Here is a 22,437-nt window from a genome sequence, read left to right on the forward strand (position 1 = left end):
GGAGAAGCAGCATAGGCTCTGTGGAGGTTGGGACTCCATCCACCTTGGCCTTGGTCCAGCACCTGGGGCAGGGCCTGCACCCAGGGGACTCTGGGGGGGCTGATGCCTCTGTCTTTGGGCCTTGGTCACTGCCTGGAGCCCATCATGCTGTGTTGTTTAGCTTGTGTCCCTCTGAGAGCTCCCAGGGTGGCTGGGTTAATTGCAGCCCTATTACCAGGGGCTGGTAATTAGCAGAGGGTGCAGGGAGAGGAAGAGGATGAAGTAAGGGATGCCCAGAAGTTTGGGCCATGCCCACATTTCCTAGGCTACTGTTTTCCTTTTCAATACTTCCACAACCTGAAAAAAGGGAAAAAGAGCATTTCTTGAATGCTAACCGTGTGCACGTCGCCCTGCTACTTAAATATGACCAACTGTTCCTGTTTGTGCAGGATGCTCCCAGTTTTGGCAATGGAAAGTCCCATGTCCCAAAACTCCCTCCATCGCAGGAAAACCAGGAGAGCTGGATATTACTCACTTGAATATGAATATAATGAGCCTATAAGGAATCATCTTTTTTATGAAGAGGAAATTGAGGCTTAGGAGGAATAACATACTCTTTGCAAATTGCATGCTTATAAATAGCCAAGATCTGAACCCAGATCTGTCTGAGTTTCTCTATACCGGAAGCCCTCTGACGGCTGTCAGACCCCTGCTCTCATTCAAGGGCTTAGCCCACAAGCCCCTGCTATTTCTGAACTCTGTGCTAGATGCTGTGCTTGTTCCAATAAAGTGCTGAGATTTTATGGAGGCAGGTGCACCCACAACCCCACGTGCCAGACAGCATGCAATCGTGGAATGCTCCGTGGGGCTGAGGGAAGTAAAGTGTCCCATGTGGGCCAAGGAGCCAGTGGTGACTTCCTAGAGGAGGTGAGATTTATGCCGGTCGTTGAATGATAGGGAAGACACAGGATAAAGTCATTCTTAAAGAAAGCTCGGGGGCATTCCCCTCAGGAGTATTCTGAGCATGGGGATGCCAGTGCCCATGGAGGCTACTGGGACAGTGAGATGAGCAACTTGGCTGCAGAGACAGGGACGAGGTGGAGGTAAGGCTGGACAGTCAGAATAACATCACATTCCAGGTCCCCGGTCTCTGGAAGGATTGACTTGTGCTCATGAGAATCTGGGAGTTGTATTTTCTGGAACCAGAGGTTACATGGTTGCAATAGTGTTGAAGAATGATTTTGTCACTGGGGGTTTGTGAGCCCATGTGTGTTTATTTATGCAGCTCTTTGCTGGGACTCCCAGTTGGTCAATGGGATGAATGATTTTGACTGTGGTCTTTTTTGCCTTATCTCAGTGTGTGGTAGGATTAATGATGGCAAACTTTTATTAAAGAGCACCTAACATAAGCCAGGCACAAGTATTATCTAATTTAATCCTTATAACAACACCCTGAGAAAGATGCTATTTCATCACTACAGATCTGGCCCAACTAAACAAGTTCAAGTTGGCCCTTACCAGTTGGTGGCAAAATCATTTTGTCTCTTTGAAGCTCATTTTTTATCCGAGTAGAAGAGAAAATAGTCCTTCCCTTGCCTAACAAGTTGCTCTGAAGATAAAAATGGTGAGGGTTGTAGATGAACCTTGTAAGCTGCCATATAAATAAGGTCTTACTGCTCTTTAGAAGAGTGGCCATTGTACAAGAGAGCCAAGAAGAAGGCTGAGCTTTGATCAGAGGTATCTGGGGTTGAGTCCGTCTCTGCAACTCCTGGCGAACTAAGAATCCTTCCTCAGCGTCATGATTTTGTGAAATGAGGATGTTGCATCCTTGAAGGGTCACTAAGGGAACTGAATAAAATCTTGTGTATGAATCTGTTGGGCATATTGCAGATATTGTCAATATTATTATATCTTTGAGCCCTTTTAGACACCTCAGAATCTAGTTCACACTAAGTATATGAGGAGAGTCTCAGACTGGAATGCCCTTAGATGACTGTTTGCATTAAGAAATCACAAACCACTAGGGAGTTCTATTATTCTCCACAGTATATTGATTATGAGAATATGTAACTGCCAAAGAAAGAAACTGACCTTTATTTGATTGGGAAATGCAGTTTTTCTTTTAAGAATTGTATTTTGATGATAGCTTAATATCTTCTTTTTTCCTCCCCTTTCCAGGACGAAGATGATGGTATGTTCAGAAACACATTTTTAAGCTTATAACTTATTCTTTCATTTTCCTGCTCAGGGATTCAAATAGAATTGTTTAGTACAGGAACCCCATAGGATCAATTATAACTCTTAAATTAGTATTAAGTAGACTTATATCAATTGGCATGCTGCATAACTATAATAAAATGGAATTACTTGGTTGGATTACCAAAGAATACTAAATTCACGTGTAACAATGCAGATTACTTAATCAGATCACAAATGATAAAATTGCGTGCATGGTTTGATAGAAAAATTTCCCACATTTATGTCTTCGAACACGTGTGGGTAAAGAATCAGTAACTGCCAATAAATGAGATAGCATAAAAATTTGATTTTCATAAAACAAGACGTGTAAATAATTTCTGAAATTTATAAGGTTTCCAGCCAACAATTTTCTGCCAAGTTAGCATTTCAAAACATGAAAAACAAAATAAATGCGTATTTTAAGGTATTATCTCGTTCTGCACCATTTTGTAAGTGGATTCTATGGTGGTGAAGTCATGTAGAAACACCCTGGGAACAAGATACCACTTTACCACTTCCTAATTCCATCTGATGTGTTGGATTTTTGTGTCTTCTTTATGATAGCTGTTTCCAACTGGGCAGGGAGGGGGGCAGTTATGGAATGTTTCTTAGTGACAATGGGGCCTGACAATTTCATTTATTGTTTTCTACTTCTGCACAGCGCATCAGAGGCCTTTGCCCCAGCCAGCACTACTTCCTATGAGCTCCAACACTTACCCTTCGAGATCTGCTAAGCCAAGCCCCAAGCACTCTCTCCCATCCTCTCACATGTCTGGAGCGTTCTCAGAAAGGTTGGTGGCTCTGTCATGAAATTCTAGCTTAATATACTGTCTAGGTCTATCCAGTACTGAAGTCATGACAGGTGGATTGAGGAAGAAGGAAATGAGTAGGGTCTGAACATTTTGGGTCTTAAGACATCAAACCAAGCTGAGCGTTTAGAACAATGTAGTAATCCACCACTGTTCACTGAGTCTCTGCTTGAGGTGAGAGAGGTGAGGAATTGACTTCCTCCTTGATCCCTCTAGATGGAATGGGCCTTTCGGTAGAAAATGAAGAATATTTTCACTTTATGAGTTCAAACAAGCAACCGAATTTGAGAAACCCAGGTTAGTTTAAATACTTGAAGTTCATCTGCATCTTGGTTGGGAAGACTGAGAAAATGCGCCTTGTGCTTGGGAGAATTCATTGCAGTCTCTGTCCTAGCACATCTGTTTTCTCAGTAGCAGCTGTGTTTCTCAGGGCTGGTATGAGGCCGTCCAGGGGCAGAGGCATGAACAGGAGAAAGGCCACTCATTGTCCCCAAGCAAGTCCACGGGCAGCCTGTGGTGTTCCTCAAGTCCTCCAGCCATGTAGGCTCACCTTCTCCCTTAATATTCAAGCAGAGAAGCCCAAGACCCTTCCCTAATACTGTAGAAAACTCAACCACTCACAAGACTCATCCACCCTCACCAACTCCTGGCAGGATGCTCACGTTTTCTCTGCCCTGGCACCCTCTGGCCCTGAGTTTCGGCTTCTCTTGTCACTCTTCCTGCTGACTTTCCTGCCGCTTTCCACCTCGCTAAGCCCCAACCCCATCCTTCATCCACACACAATCCCACTAGTGTAAGGTTGCTGTGCAGAGCAGACTTTTCCCGAAGGTTTGGACTGGTGGGTGTGGGAATTGCTGCTCAGTGTGAAGGGAACAGAAAGCATTTCAGGGCCCCCCAACCCCCGCCGGGGCCCACCTCCCCACCCAAGCCCTGCAAATGCTATCACCTTCTGCTGCAGAGCTCACCTAGCGCTTCCTCCCTTCTCACCTGGCCTGCTGTCTCCTTGCCAACCCTAAGCCCTGGGGATTCACTGCTCACAAAAAGACATGCCCATTAATATACTTTCCTCTTCTCAGAGGACTTTTATATTCTCCAAACTCAAAGAGCTCAAGTTGCAGCCAATTTTTAAAGTAGCTTTTAAGTGCCCTCTACACAGCTGAATGCTGCTGTTCTGCTTTATAAAGCTGGTTAGATTTTGGCACGGTCCACAGCGGGATGTAGGGAAGTTCCCTCCCTGTGACCAGCCCCCACGGTTTTGGGGCAGCAGGGGAAGTGATACCAACTCAAGAAGCATTTGCAGTCTGGCTTCCCTAACCCAGCTCCCTCTCCGGCCCCATCACCCGAATCCAACTAAAATCTCGATCTTTTTCTGTTTCCTCAGTAACAGCAGTTTTCCACAGAGTGCGTCCCTGCCGCCATACTTCCCTCAAGGTTTGTACTCTGGGCTTTTGTGACCCGCTTCCGCCATCATGCCATTATGACTGCATCCCTAACCTGTCCCAGAAGATTTTGACAAGGGTTTTGCTGTTTCCTAAAAGCATCTGATTTCCTCATTCAACATTTAATTCAGTGTCTGCAGTGTGCCAAGGGCTGTCGGAATGATAGGATAGTACCTAAAACACAACACACACACACACACACACACACACACACACAGGCACACACACACACGCACACACACATGCACACACACGCATGCATACACATCTACATGTACACACACGTATACACATGCACAGTACATGCACACACATGCATATGCATACACACATACACACACGGACACAGCTACACACACTTCACCAGGAAGCCAGCCCTCATCCCCAATCTTCCCAGGCAGAACTATTCCTCCTGCTGCTGTTTCCTTACAGGCCTCAGAAACGTGCTTGGCTTTCTCTACAGTTGTATATTTTTATAATCAATCTGTCCATTGTTGTGAGTTGGGAAGCATTTGTAAAATACAGACTAAGAACTGAATCTCTTACAGAATCAAAGATTTTGATTCCGTAAGTCTGGAGTTAAGTCAGGGGCCCATATTTTTAATAATACCGTGTCCATGATAAGTGTGTGCTTAGAGTGTTCTGCAACTTGAACGAGCGTACAAATCACCTGGCAAATGTATTAACATGCAGATTCTAATCCAGGAGGTCTGGGGTGAGACCTTAGTTTCTGAATTTCTAACATGTTCCATGTGGTGCTGTTAATCCTGGTTCATGGACCACTTTAAAAGGCCTCAGGGCAGGACTGATTTGTGTTTTTTATCCTTAAAGACTTGCAAGTAACAGGCATTTGGTAGGCACTTTAAAATGCTTGTTAAGGCTGGACATGGTGGCTCACGCCTGTAATCCCAGCACTTTGGGAGGCTGAGGCAGTCAGATCAGGAGGTCAGGAGTTCAAGACCAGCCTGACCAACATGGTGAAACCCCGAGCCTACACAAAAAAACACACAAAAGAACTTAGCTGGGCATGGTGGCACGTGCTTTTAATCCCAGCTACTCAGCAGGCTGAGGCAGGAGAATCACCTCAATCCGGGAGGTAGAGATTGCAGTGAGCCAAGATTGTGCCACTACACTCTAGCCTGGGTGACAGAGTGAGATTCCATCTCAAAATAAATAAATAAATAAAAAGCGTGTTGACTGACTGAGCATCAAATGACTGTGGAAAGTTACCCAACTCTAGTAAGTAGATCTTACCATTCCAGAAAACTGCTTTAGCATTGCCAGATTTTCCAATTTTTTTCTCAAGAAAAGTGAAATTATTCTATTTTTAAATGTTGACTTAAATTTTTTTAAAATGCTGTAAAGATCAACAAAAAAGTCACTTTTTTTGCAGTCATGTTCCGTGTACAGAAATGTCAGTATGTGTTAAGTAGAAAACTATATTAATACATATGCATTGTAGCCTGAGAATGAACATTTTTTCAAATAGCACATCTAGGGTATTCCGTTGAATGCATCATTCCGTTAGATGGGTGAGATCCAACGGCTGACACCAGGGGCACCCACTAAGTTTTCAACGTCTTCTAAGCATTTGAGGTTATAGTGTCCACATTCACCACATGGTTTTCACAGTTTCCCACCCAACTCCTAATTTTTCACAATCCCCAAAACTCACTATATTTTGCAAACACACATTTGTGTTACCTCCTTGCCTCTGTAGCCATCTGAGTTCTAGATACATCACAGCAAGATTTTCAAAGCAAGTTCCACAGATCTCCTGCTTTATGAGTCCATGATGGGATGGGGCTTATGAATGCAAATATTTCATGATTTTTGGAACACTAGCTTAATCCAAATTGAACTCTTTTCCCCTAAGACTGCCAGGACGCCTGGTCCTCAGTCTTCTCCACTGGTTGGTTGCTCCAACATCAGAAGGGTAAAGGTTGTGTTGAGCATTGTCAAAAACTCTATCACGACTTCCCTGAGAGTTTAGATATTGAGGATGGTAGGTGACTACAATAAAAAAGTGTACGTGCTGCTCTCTTGTGATTTATGACTCTATGATGCTGGCTTGCAGGTGCAGAGGCAGAAAGAGAATCATTCCTCAACTGTAGAGCAACCATGCAATATGGGCCTTGGTTCTGTTACTCTCCTGTATTTTTAGGTTTCATTCATTCATTCAACAAGCATTGTAAAAGTGCAAGTGTTGGACTGCAAAAAAAAAAAATGAGGGTGGGGAGGGTCCGCCTAGGCGTTGGGATTTTGGGTAAGGAAGGCACTGGCAGCTCAGGGCCAGCATGTTTAGAAACAAGGAAGGACGATCTTAAACAATCCTGGTATGTGGCTCAGGAGACTCTAGCCCTTCCAGGTGACTCTCCTCTCCTAAGTGGTATAACAAGGTAGACAGAGTGACAATCCCTGGTGTAGAACCACTGAAGGTACTTGTAACCTGCAGATTTCTGGGCCGTAGGTGCTCAAAAGTCCCCCAGCGATTCTGACTCGTGCACAGTAACATTTGGTGACTCGTGCACATTCTGACTCGTGCACAGTAACAACAGGTTTAAGTCTTGAGTTTGCCACTGATAGCATATGATTTGCTTAGCCTCTGAGCCTGTATTTCCCCATATGCAAAATGCAGACAATACCTACCTTGTAGTGTTGCTGTGACGATAAAAAATAAAAAATAAAAAAAAAAAAAAACTGTACACACAGTACCTTACTCAAGATCTGGACGGAGCTGTGCTGAATAAATATTTGGTGAAGGTATGAATGAATGATGGATGAATCATTAAGAGAACATTCAACTCACAGAATTTTTCTGTTTTTAACTATAGCCCGACACATAGAAAACAGCCTGGGCAACTGCAATAAACACAACTAAACCTTTCCTGAGATTGAGAAACGTTCTCGTGAAGTTTCAAGGAACTGTAAATGAGAAAAAAGGGTTTGATAGAAGATGAGGCACAAGCGCTGGGTAGTTTATAGGTGCCCAACAAAAACGTCCTGATCTGTAGTGATTTTTTTTTATCATTATTATTATAATGATTTTTTTTTTTGAGACGGAGTCTCACTCTGTTGCCCAGGCTGGAGTGCAGTGGCACGACCTCAGCTCACTGCAACCTCTGCCTTTCCGGTACAAGCGATTCTCCTGCCTCAGTCTCCCGAGTAGCTGGGATTACAGGCATTTGCCACCATGCCCAGCTAATTTTGAATTTGGATTTCACCATGTTGGTCAGGTGATCCCAATTCCCAACCTCAGCTGATCTCTCCGCCTTGGCCCCCCAAAGCGCTGAGATTACAGGCGTGAGTCACCTCACCCGCCCGGCGCCTTCTATGTGAGTTGAGCAGTTCTACCTACTTAGTTAGAACAGCAGGGAGCAAACTTTGATCCTAAAAGCTAACAATCTTCTCAAGGTAATTTTATCTTCTCTTGAGTCCCTTACATTTCTTTTGGAGGAAACATGAAGAACATAATTATCTTCATTACTGCCTTGTCTCTACCTCAGCTGTTGGGAATCCATTCTGCCTATGCTGATATTATAGGGGTCTATGAAGGATTTGTCTCTCGAAGATTCGTTTTGATGTTCACATTTATTAAAACAATTGTCAATTTTTTTATAAAGGGGTCTAGTAACTTTATATTTTGTAACATGCATATTTAGAAAATCACTCAAAATTGAGGTTCTCTTCTCAAAGTTTTACTGGCGTGATTACAGAATAATGCCTGAGACGCCTTCATGGTTCCAAACAGATGAAAATTATTTTTGAAGCCCTGGCTTCTTAAAATGCTAACTATTGGAACAATCGCAAGGATATTTTTTGAGGGAAAATGTGTTTCGATAGCAGTAAAACTGAGGTTAGGTTACAGTAAACTAACTTTCAGAATTCTATACTTTTCAAGGCCCTAGCAACAGACCACCTCTCAGAGCTGAAGGCAGAAACTTCCCCTTGCCACTTCCCAATAAACCTCCGCCCCCATCCCCTGCAGAAGAAGAGGTAAGAGAGCATACGTTTTTATTTTTGTTTGTTTGCTTTTTCCCTGGTAAAAGAATCACCAGAAACTCCCATTGAATGTTCTTCTGTACTTTTATCTTCTTCTTTACTTTTTTATTTAGTCGGAAAAAAATTAAAGGAGAAGGTCCAGATGAACAATATGTTCTTTTTCCTTGGTGTTTGTTCAGACTCTTGCAATGACAAATGTGTGTTTTGCATAAACAGAGAGAAGAATAATCCTGTTTTTTATGTTTCCTAGTTTATGACCTTGATTAGTCACTTAACTGCTCGTTAACCCAGTTTTGTTTTTTTTTTTAATGAAGCAGGTTATTATGCTAAACTGAAGAAATTACTGTATCTGTATCTTTTCTGATTAGAGGTTCCATACTGTAAGGAACACTTATTCACAGGTACTTTTGTAACCAGTGTCATGATGAAAAGCAGTTCACACAAAACATCTTCTATTTAGCCTCAACGAAATGACTCTATGCAAATTAAGAAAACAAATGTTTCAAACCTCCTGGAATTGAGGTGGTGATTTATGGAAATGATTACCCAGAGGCTTTTCTTTTCACTTACATATGTAACTGTAAAATTTATTCCGTTTCTAAAAATTTACATTTTCAGAATTCATTAAATGAAGAGTGGTACGTTTCTTATATTACCCGACCAGAGGCAGAAGCTGCTCTTAGAAAGATAAACCAGGTATTGTGTTATCGTTTATTTTAACATAGTTATAAATATTCATGGCAGAAGAAGGGAAGTGACTTGTCCTGAGTACCAGTTACCGGCTAGGAATTCTTCTAGGTGCTGTTGCTAACTGTAATACCTAGGAGACCCATTAGTGCCAGCCTCACAATTGCCGGCAACCATAATAGGAATTCCTAGCCTCAGGAATCATTCAGCTGGCAGAAGAATCTAAGTGAAGGCAGTCATTTGGTTGGCGGAATCTTAGGAGATTTTGTTAACAAAAGAGTCTGTCTTGTCATGGGAATCATATGAGGTCAGAAGGAGATTCTCTTTCCCCCAAAGCTTCAACATCATACCAGCTCTAGCTTCCTCTTAACACAGATGTGCCATCCACATTTATGTGACAGGACTGGTATTAAAGAGATAGCAGCAACTTTTTGCTTTTTGTCCTAGATATTTCTAGCTAATCTTTTAATAGCATAAGGTGTTAAACATATTTCTCCTAGCCAGTCCCGAAACTTTATCTTAAATTTATTGATCAGAAATGGGAAAGCGAAGACCCTTCATCTTTCACATTTAAACTCTACAGCAGTTCTCAGTAGTAGTTGCACATTTAAATCACCTGGAGAGCTCTTGAAAAATCCTGATTCCTGGGTCTCACCTGGAGATTCTAATTATTCTGGAGTTCTGTGTCAGCTCTGGGAGTCTTCAAAACTTCCCAGGTAATTTTGTTCTGAAGCCAAGACTGTGAATCACTGGTCCAGAAGTCTGTTTGTTTAGCAGAAATGTTCTGACAGGCTCAATTAACTTGGAATAAAAGGAACAGAGGAAAGCTGTTACTGCCAACTCATGGCTATTTAAAGCTATTCTGATTTGGTTTGAGGAGAAGGGAGTAGTTTAAAGGAGTCCTTACTAATTAATTTTAATATTAGATTTTTGTGGTATTAATATTATGTAGCAATAATTTATTAAATGGAAATTTAAAGTACAGAACAGTCAAAACAGTAGTTTAGCAAATATCAGAAGAAAGATAAGAAAAGAGGAACATTTGCGTTCAATTTTGGTCAGGTGTCTGATGAAGGAAAGACTACCTAGAGACCACAAGATTGTAAAAATGGTGAATTTCATGGCATTTGGGTGTTTTCTGACTTTGGATGTGGAAAAGAAAGGTTAGGGTATTAACTCACAGGAATAGTAGGAAGATATATCTTGAGTTAATCAATAAAGTTTGTTATTTCTCCTGGCCTTTTATTCACTCAAGCACCCATTATTTATTATTGAACAAAAGATTCCTTTTTTATCAAGAGACTTTAACGAGATTGACTTGGAAATTTCTCTGATACAATCTCTGTTGCCTTTCTTGATAACAAAAAATCTCGTGACACATGGAATCTGTAGCTGTTTGGAGAACTGAATGTTCGTTGAATGACAGGTTTTGCAGTCAAGAAGCTGCAAACTGCAACTGACAGGTTTGTCAGATCCCTAGAGGCTTGCCTACTACTCTTACAAGCAACAAAAATACTGACTTTCCCTGCTCCCATAATAACAGGAATTTATCCTTTCAGGATGGCACTTTTCTGGTTAGAGACAGCTCTAAAAAAACAATAACCAATCCATATGTCCTCATGGTGTTGTACAAAGATAAAGTTTACAACATCCAGATCCGTTATCAGCAGGAAAGTCAAGTTTACTTGTTGGGAACTGGACTCCGAGGGAAAGAGGTAAGGATTTCAGATTTCAACATTTCCCCAAAATCTTCATGTATGCCTCTCTGCATCTTTTCATGGAGGAATCTTTGGGATTCCAGGCTGTATGGCGAATTCAGAGTTAAATCACATTAGTGAAGTCCTTCATTTATTGGAAGAGAAATAGAGCAAAATGTTTACAATAGTTACTTCTGCCATAGGATTCTTTCCTGTATGTCTTTTATTCCAAATAATCACATGTATAACTTTTAAAATCAGGAGAATGTATATTAACTTTAAAAAATCTATTTAGAGGTGTCAAAGTCAATTGCCTGCTATTATTCACCTCTGTGACATAATTTTAATGTAGGCTGCATTTTAAGTTGACAGCACTGGAAAGGGGGAAAAATCAGAATACTTGCTGTGGTGATTATCCCAGTAACTTGGCTCATTTCTTAGCAAAATGCATGGTTAGCCCCATGAAGATGACCAGGTTGCCAAAGAAATTCTTCTCAGGCTGTGGTTTAGATTCTCATGCTAGTCACTTTTTGAGTGATAATCAGAACAGACAGAAAGAAACCCTCAGGGCTAGTTTTTTGCAAAGGAAACTAACAACTGAAGGTAATGCAAAGTATCTAAGTTCAAAGTTCCAAGAGGAGGACCAGCTGAATGAAACATGTCCAGCATGAGAAACAGCTTACCCATAACTTCTGATTCACATACTTTTGTTATGATAATGTTAGTGAGTAGAAAATAATGCATGCTTATGGTCAAATGTTTGAATCACTGGTTGGCAGTGGATAGAGCTGCACAGACCCTGTAGAAGCAGAGGTATTTGCCCTTCAAGCTTTATCTTGGTCCAGTGTGGAAACACCCAAGTACAGAGGACTCATTGCAGCTGCCATGGAGGGAGGCACCTAGCAGATCAGTCTCAAAGGAAGTGCATTATCCCATTAGGGTTCCTATGTGAGTTGTGACCCATGTCCAGAAAGTTGAATTAGGCCCTTCCCTCTGTAGCAATCAAGGCTGGGGTGATCCAGGCTATGGATGAAAGGCTTGGCTGCTGAGCCTTTATGAGTGTGGAGGTGGTAGTGAGGACACAGGAGAGAGTTCACAAAGGAACTCCTGTGCTGTGCTGCAGATCCTACCTCTGGACACCGTGAACTGTGTCTGACCTCCTGAGTCCTTATACCTCCTAACAATATTAATGACCGGGGGTGAAATAGAGATACAGAAACCAAAACCAAAACCAAAATCAAAAACAGAGCAACTCCATGGCAAGGATACTGTAATCATGATTATTTAAATGACCCCGCCATATGAAGTTAAAAATATATGCATTTCAAATTACATAACACACACACACACACACACACACACACACACACACACACACACACATTTTATCTTTTTTTCCAAGATTGAGTTTCCCTCTTCTCGCCCAGACTGGAGTACAATGGTGCCATCCTGGCTCACTGCAACCTCCACCTCCTGGGTTCAAGCAGTTCTCCTGCCTCAGCCTCCCAAGCAGCTGGGATTACAGGTGCACGCCACCACACCAAACTGATTTTTTTTGTGTGTGTATTTTTTAGTAGAGACAGGGTTTCACCATGTTGGTCATTCTGGTCTCAAACTCCTGACCTCAGGTGATCTGTCCACCTTGGCCTACCAAAGTGCTGGGATTACAGGCATGAGTCACCATGCCCAGCCCTTATTTTATCTTTTATCCATGGTTTGTTGGATGTTTGTGAGGAATTTGTTTCAAAGTTCTATAGCAGAAATCATTAAACTACTTGCCACATTTTACGTACTTTTCCCACAATCCTCATAACTTGAAGAGGCAGGATATATTATGCAGATAAAAAAACTGAGGGTGAAGTTCATGCTTTTCATTCCAATGCTGACTCATCTCCCTAATCTTGACTCTTTCAGGACTTTCTGTCTGTGTCAGATATTATTGACTACTTCAGGAAAATGCCACTTCTGCTCATTGATGGGAAAAACCGCGGTTCCAGATACCAGTGCACATTAACGCATGCTGCAGGATACCCATAGCAAGTTATAGCTGAGCAAATGAACCATCCTCCTGCCTCTGTTGCCAACATGAGATCAATCAGCTTTGGTCAACGGATAAACACTTAGGACTGAGTTTAACCCTTTCCCATGAACACAAGGGTATTATCCTTTCCTTTAAAAACAGTGTTTGAAATGAAGACTGTCAAATTCCCATAATTTATTTATTCTTCTTCAATGTTTGTAAAGTGCATGAGTCATGTTCACACTTGAAGTACTGCACTGTAATAATTCACTTTTTAAAAGTTGTGCATTTTTTAAATATCCATTTCAAAATACAGTAGTTTACACAGCTACAGAAACAATTTGGGGCAAGTTTTAAAACACTGAAACGGTGATAGTTATTGGCATCACATAAAACTGATTTGTTTTTACAGCCAAACCTCTGTCAGTCAGAGGCATTCATAAGTTTTAACACACAATTTGAAAATGACTAAACCTCATATTCTCAGCAGCAATAATTTAAGAGCCTTCAAAAATACAATTTTATTCTTACTTATTTGGTATTCTTTCCTGGGGGAATTTTTATGTAATTTTTTATGAAAAGATAAATGCATGTTGAGAGAACTTCTGGGATTAAAAGTCTTTTGCTTTGATTTTTTGGTTTCCTAAAACAACTTTATTAACTTTTAGTCCATACTGTTATATTTTTGTCTTTAAAAAATTTAAACCACAAATAGCAAAAGAAAATATCTTCAATTTAGGGATGAGACTTTGGTGGATTGTGGATCTAGGTTTAATTAACACATCTGGGGTTAAGTTGGCATTTCTTCCCATCCCCACACCCACACCAACATCACACACACACCCACCTCCTCCCAACCCCAAAAACATTGTCCAGGGATATAGATTTTACCAAAGGACTCCCGGGAAGACAAGGGAGCAACACTTTCAATTTGTTCAGACTTTCCTATTTGATACGGCTCTTGAGTCTCTTGTCATCCCCCTGACAGTTCTGTCATAAAGCCCCTTCTCCTCATCTTACCAAACAGGCTGTATAAGTGCTTTGAAGTAATTCGGCTCTTTCCTTTAGTTTACAAATTGCACTTAACAAAAAGTATAGGCATTCAGCCAGATTAAAAAACTAGTATTCAGCCAAACAGTGACAATCAGTTGTTTTTCAAATTTTTCCCTTTGGGACCTTGGTTATTATCAAACAACTTTTATTAGCAACAATTTTTGGCATTTCTGCTTAATCTACAAGTTTTCGGAATGGAAAAGAATATCTTGCATCTTCATTTTCATGAACCAATGAAAAGAATATTGGAAGGAATCTAAGAAGTCACCAGTTTAAAACTGATGATGGGCTAAGAAAAGGAGTATATGGAGAGACTTTAATGATAACAATTGTGTTTCCCAAAATCTCATCCTTAACCAGAAGTTCTCAGTTGAGGTCCAAAACTTGGGAGTTCTAAGGCTGAAAACACTGCATTCATTTACATGACTATACAACAGGCTATTCAGCAAGTATTTACTTAGTGGCTCTTCTGTGTTAAACAAGTGAGCTAGGTGCAAGGTAGTCAGGATAGTATACACCATAGGTTCTAGCATGGAGTAAGTTCACTTGTCTTGCTTCACCGTATTCTATTCTTAGGGTTTAAAAATATGTAAAATGAAGGACCTGATAGATTTCAAAGCAACTATTTGGTAGTGAATCATGTTTATAAAACAAACACTCATTTTAAGTCTCCTGGTGGAATGAGCCATTAGAATGTTCTATTCCATGGCCATGACTGAAGTCAATGTTGGGAAGCTGATGTTTTCATGACTAGCATTCTCTTTCAAGCACCGGCAACTCCTTTTGGCTGGGCCTTGCCTCTTTTCTTGTATGTGACCCCAGATGCATCAATGGGAGTTGCTCAGAATCCTGCTCAGTGATAAATATCTTACTAAAGCTGGGTCAGTCAGGGTCACTCTGGAATGTTACACATGAAGCCTGAGACAAGATCTTTTACCTGGGGTCCCCAAAAGGCAATGCTATACACTTGGAGCTGTCTGCTGCCCTGCAACTACTCCCATTTACCAATTATCTGTAAGAATCAGTCTGCTATAGAAGAGAATGAGGCCGACACACAAAAACACAATAAAAGGATAGACAGATTATTGGGGTCAGTGAAATCTACCAACCATGGACTTCCAAGTCACATGACTCAATAAATGCTTCAGCTGGTTGAATTGTGCTTGGCACTCACTAACAGGAGAGTTCTGATTAATATAAACTCACCATCGGTTAATAATTTAGTAGCTCTCTTTCAAGCTGAGCCAAATTCAAGCATAAACGAAAGGATAAGCCGTGACCCATGGCTAATTTCCTATGTCATACGCTTGCAATCAGTGAGGTAAGTTAAGCCATTCTTAGAAGCATTAAACAGCAGCCTTCAAGAACATGAACTGCTTGTTTGCAACATTATTTTAATTTTATTTTAAATTATACATATACAAATTAGTAAACTCAATTCTCCCAAATATTTGTTAATTCAAAAATAAACTCACAACAAACAAATAAGAAATCAGATAGAAAAACTGTTAGAAACAAGGGATACATCTGATAGTTTAGACTCTTCAAAGAGGGGGTTGTTTCTTTCTGCTTCTGTTAAGTTCTCAGTCTTCATGGGATGATTAAAATGTAGGGTAAGGTCACAAAGCAATAACTGGGAGAGCTCTGTATAAAACAAAACAGAAGTTATATTTTAGCACATATGTCATAAAAAGCTATTATTGCTTAAAGTAGCTATTTCTTCCTAATTCCTAATTTAGTTTTTCAAGTGATTAGTGATCAAACCACAACTTAAGTGTGCCCCATTCTAATTTAAAATAAGATTTATGTATTACAAAATAAGCATGGCATAAAAATTTACTAAAAGGGGGCTCTTTAGCCCAACTTCTCGGCAATATTACTAAACTGTAACTTGATTTATACAAATTTGACTTATATGGTTTTAACTTATTTTTATCTAAGTTATACATGCATATATTCCCAAGAATCAGATAAGTTTAAGGCATGTTACAAAAAATTGCAGTTCCAATCTCCCAGAGGCAACCACTTTTAATTTATTTTATTATTATTTTTTTTAGCTCACTTTTTTTTTTGTTGCTTTGGTAGTTTCAGTGTGTTTGTTTTGAGAATTTTTATTGGTGTAAGGGGTGCAGTGGTGTTTACCTCCGTATCTCTAAATGACATGCTTATTTGATTTTTTTTTTTTTCAATTTTCAGTGTTACTTGCCTCTGACACAGAAGATTAAGATACAGCTCTTTCGCTCACCTTCTTCTCTCACAATATACTTAGGGAAAAATTTTTGCTTGGCTCAATTATTTAATGTTTAAATATTAATTATACAAATATTCTTCACAGCCAACTCTTGTTGGATGACATTTTCCTTCCTGCACACAACCCATCAGAGTTAATAATTGGGCTTTTTCATTGCTTCATTATCGGAAATTTATCCCAAATGTCCTCCAGTTGAGTAAATTTCCTCTTGGTTTATTCAACGCTTTAGCTATTCTATTGTTAAACGTCTCTCCTCTCCTGGAGTCTTCTGATTTGCTCCATTATGAACTAATTGCTTATTAGCCTTGCTGTACAGCTAGTATCTTGGGAACTCCCTTTACCATTATCCTAGAGACTCCTTCGATCCCACCCTGCTGTGGAGTGCTCTTTTCCCCAAATTCCTGTGTTTCTCTTTTGTTCTGCTCCCTTGTTTGGTGGCACATAGGCTCAATAACTTCCAAAGGGAATAAAATCATATGTCTGAAAATTTCTTTCTGTGCACTAATGCTTAATTAGAAGGTTAACTGGCTACAGAAATCTAAGTTGGAAATCATATTTCTTCAGATTTCCAGAGGCACTGCTGCATTGCCTTCTAGGCTCCAGGGAAGCTGGAGTCATATGAGAATTTTCATGTTTTCTTTTCAGAAGCTTTACAGATCTTTTGGTCCTCTCAGTAGACTGAAATTTCACAACTTTTAGCCTTGGTATGGGTCTATTTTCATCCACTGTGATGGACTCTTTCATTGTAGAAACTCATGCCCTTCAGCTCTGGAAAATTTTATTTCTTTAATGAATTGCCCTTTGTCATTGTCTACGTTCTCTCTAACACGCGCATTTGTTGGATGTTGGACTTCTTTCACTTATCTAATACTTGCTTCTCCTACCCATCACCAACGTTTTCCATTTCTGTTATTTTGTTTATACTCTACGGGAATTTCTTCATTTTACCTTTCAACCCTTCTACAGAGTTTTTCATTTCTACTGTCACACTTTTCATTTCCAAGAGCTACTTTTTGTTCTCTGAATATTTTTATAGTAACTAATTTCTTTTTCATGGATACAGTATCTTTCATGGATACAGCTATTAATGATAATTTCCTGAAGTTTTCATCTCCCCTCATTATTTCTGTTTCTTCCTCATTGAATCTGTTTTTTCTCTGCTTTTTATATTAAATGCATTCCTCAAATATCTGTTGTGCCTTAGCTGTTTGCTCATATTTAAGACTGTGTCACCAAAAAGACAATTGGAAGTTCTGCACTTGTGGTAGTCAATAATGTGGGGTGATCTGGCTGGGTTATTTTATGATAATTTCTGCTATTAGTATCTTTAGATCTTTTATCTTAGGCTGGTCAGATTCCCGAAAGGAAAATCTACTTGGAGAGTACAAGTCTGGTTGCCAGTATTTTGGTAGCCCATGAAGAAAAAAAAAAAAAAAAAAAACCCAGAGGTCTCATAATTTGATATGTAAACTTTGTTTCAACATCCTTCTTTACAGTATAGTACCCTCCCTCAACCTATGACTAGTGGCACCAGGGCAGAAATCCTAAGACTTTTAACCTCAAGTCTTTTGTCACAGTGAAGGGACAGCTGCCCAGCTATGCCGAGGGCAGAAGAGACCTTAGGGATCTACCATTCTTAAATATTTAACTAGTCCTCCTGTTGTTATCCAGATTTCACCCCTACTTCCAGAAGTTTCTGGAGCCACCAGAATTGAGTCGTAGGGGCTATTTTTGGCTTTACTCAGCCAGCTTGGGGTTCAGATTTGTCTCTGCTTCGCCATTTGTTTTTTGTTTTGTTATCTCTTCTTGGAATCTCTTGTGGATTTTTGTCTCTTTAAAAATCACTTAAATTTAAATCTCAGGTCTACCACTGACTAGTTGCTTAACCTTGAGAAAATTAAATCTCTTTGTCTTATTTACACATCTGTAAATGCCAATGGCAATAGTTCCTACCTCATAGGATTATTATAAAGAGAGTTCATTTATGTAGCGCTCTTAGACGAGTCCCTGGATTATGGTAAACGCTATAAGGGTTAGCTGATGACATTACTACTTAGGGAAGGAAATGACGGTGCACAGAGTGTTCATTTAATCCTCCATATTTACCAGAAGTCCATCTTCCGAGTGTAGCTCTACAGGTCTCTCAGAGCCTAACTGCCTGACCTACCTATACAATGCCTCAAGAAAACATCTATCAGAGTTATTACATTTTATTTCAGGAAAGAATAATCTCCAAACTAGAAAAATTATATAATCAAGTGTGGGGGAATCTAAAGCTTCTTAATTGTTTTAAATGAGTTCAAGCATCCAAAACCATTTATTCATTTAATAAACATTTTTCAAGAACTGAAGCAATCAAGGCACAGTGTTAAGTGCTAGAAATGCCCCTAAGGAGCTTACAGTTGAGCAGGGATAAGAAACATAAGGAAATACGCAATTATAAAACAGCATAACAGGTAGATAGGAAAGGGCAGAAGGGATAACATGCCGGCTCAAAAAAAGTTTTCCAATGTAAGTGACCTTGACTGCTAGTAGTTAACCTGGTGTGGTGGAGGTGGGGTATAACAGTGGGATTTCAGAAGGACAGGTATGTGTTGAAGCAGATACAGAAGAGCACTTGTGGATATGCAAATCGTTCAGCATGGTTAGAGCACAGAACATGCAGGAATAACAGAGTAAGAGACTAGAGAGGAGAGGAGGGGCCTGATCTCAACAGGTCATATAGTCCATTCTGAGGATAATGGTGAGCCAATGAGGGTTTTCTGCAGATTTGCATTTTAGAAAGAGAATCTTCACTGTGGTGTTGAGACTGGTTTGAGAAATGATGAATTAATGGTAGTCAGATTTCTTTAGCATCATACTCTTCAGAGCCTTTGTTAATATGCACTGTAAATTTGTGAAATACATAGCATAAAGCACTTCCCAAACTTATTTGACCATAAAAGCATGGACTCTGTTTTACTGTACACCATCTACTAACATCTTTTGAAACAGCAGGGTTCACGGGATCAAAGTCTAGGAAATGCTGTCCTAGGAGAACACATGAAAAAAGTATAATAGGCACTCACTATTTGGTGCCAAACTAACGGCCACGCCCTCTTCTTCTTGGTGTCACCGCTTGATTTCATTTGAGGTGCTCCTTTCCCCAGCTCCAGTAGGAAGTTCTGACTGGTCCAAACCAGTCTTGGCAGTCCCAGTCCCCTTGGCTGTGGCTGCTGTAAGCATCAGCATGTGATGCACATCTGGCGAATGAAAGGGAAATGTGCTGGAGGGATCTGGGAAAAGACTTATAAAAAGAGACTGTCTATACACCCCCAGCTCTGAAGGTAATGACCATGAGAAGTGAAAAAGAGAGTGAACATGACAGAGCAGAAAGATGGAGAGAACCTGGTCCCCGACGAAATCTTTAAACCTCTGCATTAACTTTAGGGCTGAGCTACTGTGGATCTTCTTGTTTCTCCTTATTGTAAAAGTTAAGTTGGCCTTTTTGTTACTTATAGTTGTAGGCCTTAAACTCATATTCAGTGTAGTTTTCACGGTGAGAAACAGGACTCTTAGGTGAAAGCAATAGGGGAAGATTTCAGCTAGCCCATAAGGAGGAATTGTTTAAAATGGAATGGACTGACTAGTGAGACAGGAAGTTTCCCAAGGTAAGAAATGCTTGGTCAGGAATAGATCATCCCTAGAAATATTCAGTCACAGAATTGTGATTTTATGTGCTTGGAATAAAATAACAGCATATGTCTGTGAGGTGAGTGACTAAACATCATGACTTATAAGGTCTAATCCTACCAAATGAATCTGCTGAAAATGAAGAAGCTTTAAGTCACAGAATCTAATTTATACTTTTTAATTTGGAATGAACCTTATGGGGCTTAAAGAGTTCATAAAGACAATGAATGTTGCAGAATGTGATATAGCGTTGTAATGATGTGATGAAGGGAAGAAAGGGAAGTCAAATTTTCAGAGCTTAGACCAAGTGATAAGCTTGTTAGTGTCAGCGTTGGGAATTCAGGTCTGCTAACTCCAAAGTCAAACATAATCTGTCTTTAGAGATCTAGTTCACTTACATTGCAAACATTTCTTAAGAAATAGATAAAGCCTAATGAGTGGGTAAAATTCATTTATACCCCAGCAGAAACACAAATTGGCTCTACTATTTATTTTATAACAATGATATGCAAACATTTTAGTGATTCAATACTTACCTTTTATCTTCTTCAACTCCAGAGAAATTGTATTAATATCTCTAATTAGTTTCTCCACATGTCGCTTATGATCAGTAACACTCCTGTCACCCATCTGATTTTAAAAGAAAAACAGAAACAATGTATAAATCAGTATTTATGTGTTTTTTAAAAATACTTGCATTTTCAGTATTTCTATCAATCTGTTATTACAGAAATAACTATGAAACAAATATTTTTAAATGGTTAGAAATCTAACATCAAAAGGCATCAGTGTGTTATGTAATATTTTTCCAACTGAAAACTTCATCTGGAATTCATAGGATGAGGTTCCTTCCTTAATCAAACCATATCCACAAGATAGGGCTTACAATGGAAATGAAGACACCCCTTTTCAGAAAGCCTCAGCACTTATAAACTACCTCACAATTTAGCATTTGTGTTAAGATCTTCTCTAATTTTCTGTAAGCCCATGTCTTTTTCTAACTTAATAACAGGGCCCACATAGGATTTAAGTACACAGTGAAACTCAAAAAAGAATCTGATTATAATTCACTAAGAGGATAACTCAATTATAATTCACTAAGAGGACAGTAAACGACTAGTTTTGTTTTGGGAGTGGGTAACAGACATTTTAATTTTGGTTAACTGAAATGTATACATTAATACATTACTATGTTATACAGTACCTGTATTTAACCAATTGTTTCACATACAAATATACAGAGAGGTGGTTCACTAGAAACTGGTCTCAAGCTGTTCACTCTTTCAAAATGACTTGAAAAACTCAACCTCAATTGGCATAGACAACTCCAGCAGTGTGAGAGGTGGGCAGTTATGGGTCAAGGTGCTTGTTCAAAATAATGAAAAGAAACCGACCTTTAAGTCAGTCTGCCTCTACCTTTTCCTGAGCAGGGAGAATTTCTCCAATTTCTCTCACTTCAGAGCCACTGTGAAAGAACTGATTTTGTTTCCCAGATATTAATGAATAAAATGCACTCTGCAACTGCCCCCCATCCCGCATACTCTGGGAAGTCAACTATTTTCCTTGGGCGTGCCAAATGAAAAAGTTAGAGGGAAAAAGAAAGATGGTATTTTAAGCATGGGGTAGAGTGGTGGAATTAAAGAACTTCAACAATGAGGGGGAAAAATGTTAAAAAAAAAAAAAAAAAAATCCCGTAAAGCAGAAACTAAATGGTTTTTAGAGTCCAAGACAGTGGCCTCCCTCCGCTCTGGGACCCGGTTCTCCGGGGCCCTCGAGTGTCCAGCGGGTGGGTGGGACGAGGGCACAGCGGCGTGTGGCTGGCACTGGACCGGAGGCAGGACAGGGCCGGGTCAAGCCCTCCGCAGGGAGCTCGGTCGGGCCACTATCCAGAAGGGAGAGCCTGCTCCACCAGCAATCCCCCGGGAGCGGGGAAGCAGAGCCCAGGCTGCAGGTGGCGAGGGCCCGGGGGCCCAGGGGCCAGGATGTCGCCGACTCAGGCCTGATGTTCCCAAAGCGCCGTCTCGGGGCCACAGGACGCCGCCCAGGCCCTCAGCGCTGCGGATCCACCGTTGGCCCCGCAGCTTCTATTCTGAAAGCCCAGCCTCCTCCTTCGCCCAACCGACCCCTGGGAGGAGCCCCCAAGCCTTTGGGGCCCTCAGCGACCCAGGGGCCCGTGAAGAACCTCAGATCTGTGGGGCCGTGAGCGGCCCAACCACCTAATCGACGGCTAACGATGGAGTCGGAGGCGGCCGCGAGTTTCCGCGGTCCTCGCCCTCCCAGACGGGATTTGGAATGAACCGTAGGGGCCCGGTCAGTTTCTCGGTGGTTTCTTGCCAAGCGGACAGGGTGAGGGCAACGTAAGATGCCCTCAGCGTGACCCGGCCCGCGGACGGCCACCAGCCGCTCGCCCACCCAGCCGACCGCCCGCTTCTCGGCCCAACCGACTCCGGGGAGAGGCCCGGAGGCCAGCCCGGCCCACTGCCCACCGCTGGGTGGTGGAGATGGAGCCTCGGGCAGCCTGGAAATTTGAGAGGTTGTCACCTTCCCAAACCAGATGAGGCTCCTTCAAGACCTCGTAGCCATCACTACC

General features: G+C 40.9%; 2 protein-coding genes across 7 annotated transcripts in view; one reads left to right on the plus strand and one right to left on the minus strand.

The window, feature by feature from the left end:
* LCP2 (lymphocyte cytosolic protein 2) overlaps nucleotides 1-13,523 on the plus strand; it is a 47,635-nt gene extending 34,112 nt beyond the window's left edge. For 2 of the 5 annotated variants that reach the window (XM_074390567.1, XM_074390566.1), the window contains 6 exons: nucleotides 2,879-3,008; nucleotides 4,408-4,457; nucleotides 8,367-8,461; nucleotides 9,086-9,163; nucleotides 10,714-10,869; nucleotides 12,766-13,523. In XM_074390567.1, the coding sequence (XP_074246668.1) occupies nucleotides 2,879-3,008; nucleotides 4,408-4,457; nucleotides 8,367-8,461; nucleotides 9,086-9,163; nucleotides 10,714-10,869; nucleotides 12,766-12,888 (632 nt within the window). In that variant the 3' untranslated portion in view covers nucleotides 12,889-13,523. Of the gene's footprint in view, nucleotides 1-2,878; nucleotides 3,009-4,407; nucleotides 4,458-8,366; nucleotides 8,462-9,085; nucleotides 9,164-9,737; nucleotides 10,870-12,765 lie in introns of those variants that run through there. The other 3 variants (XR_012515330.1, XR_012515331.1, XM_074390568.1) reach the window with 3 other exon arrangements.
* Nucleotides 13,524-15,298: 1,775 nt separating this feature from the next.
* Nucleotides 15,299-20,556, minus strand: C20H5orf58 (chromosome 20 C5orf58 homolog). 2 transcript variants are annotated; one of them, XR_012515332.1, is made up of 3 exons: nucleotides 20,384-20,474; nucleotides 19,244-19,417; nucleotides 15,478-15,568 (listed from the first exon to the last, which is right to left on the minus strand). XR_012515332.1 is itself a non-coding variant. In XM_039460645.2 (2 exons), exons 1-2 carry the CDS (start codon nucleotides 20,475-20,477, stop codon nucleotides 15,417-15,419), a joined length of 246 nt encoding a protein of 81 aa, XP_039316579.1. In that variant the 5' UTR covers nucleotides 20,478-20,556; the 3' UTR covers nucleotides 15,299-15,416. The 2 variants fall into 2 exon arrangements, 1 of the variants encoding a protein (XP_039316579.1); XM_039460645.2 differs by lacking the exon at nucleotides 19,244-19,417 and having other exon boundaries at nucleotides 15,299-15,568; nucleotides 20,384-20,556.
* Between the last annotated feature and the right edge of the window lie 1,881 nt (nucleotides 20,557-22,437).

Source organism: Saimiri boliviensis, chromosome 20 (genome assembly GCF_048565385.1).
Source record: "Saimiri boliviensis isolate mSaiBol1 chromosome 20, mSaiBol1.pri, whole genome shotgun sequence".
NCBI lineage: Eukaryota > Metazoa > Chordata > Mammalia > Primates > Cebidae > Saimiri > Saimiri boliviensis.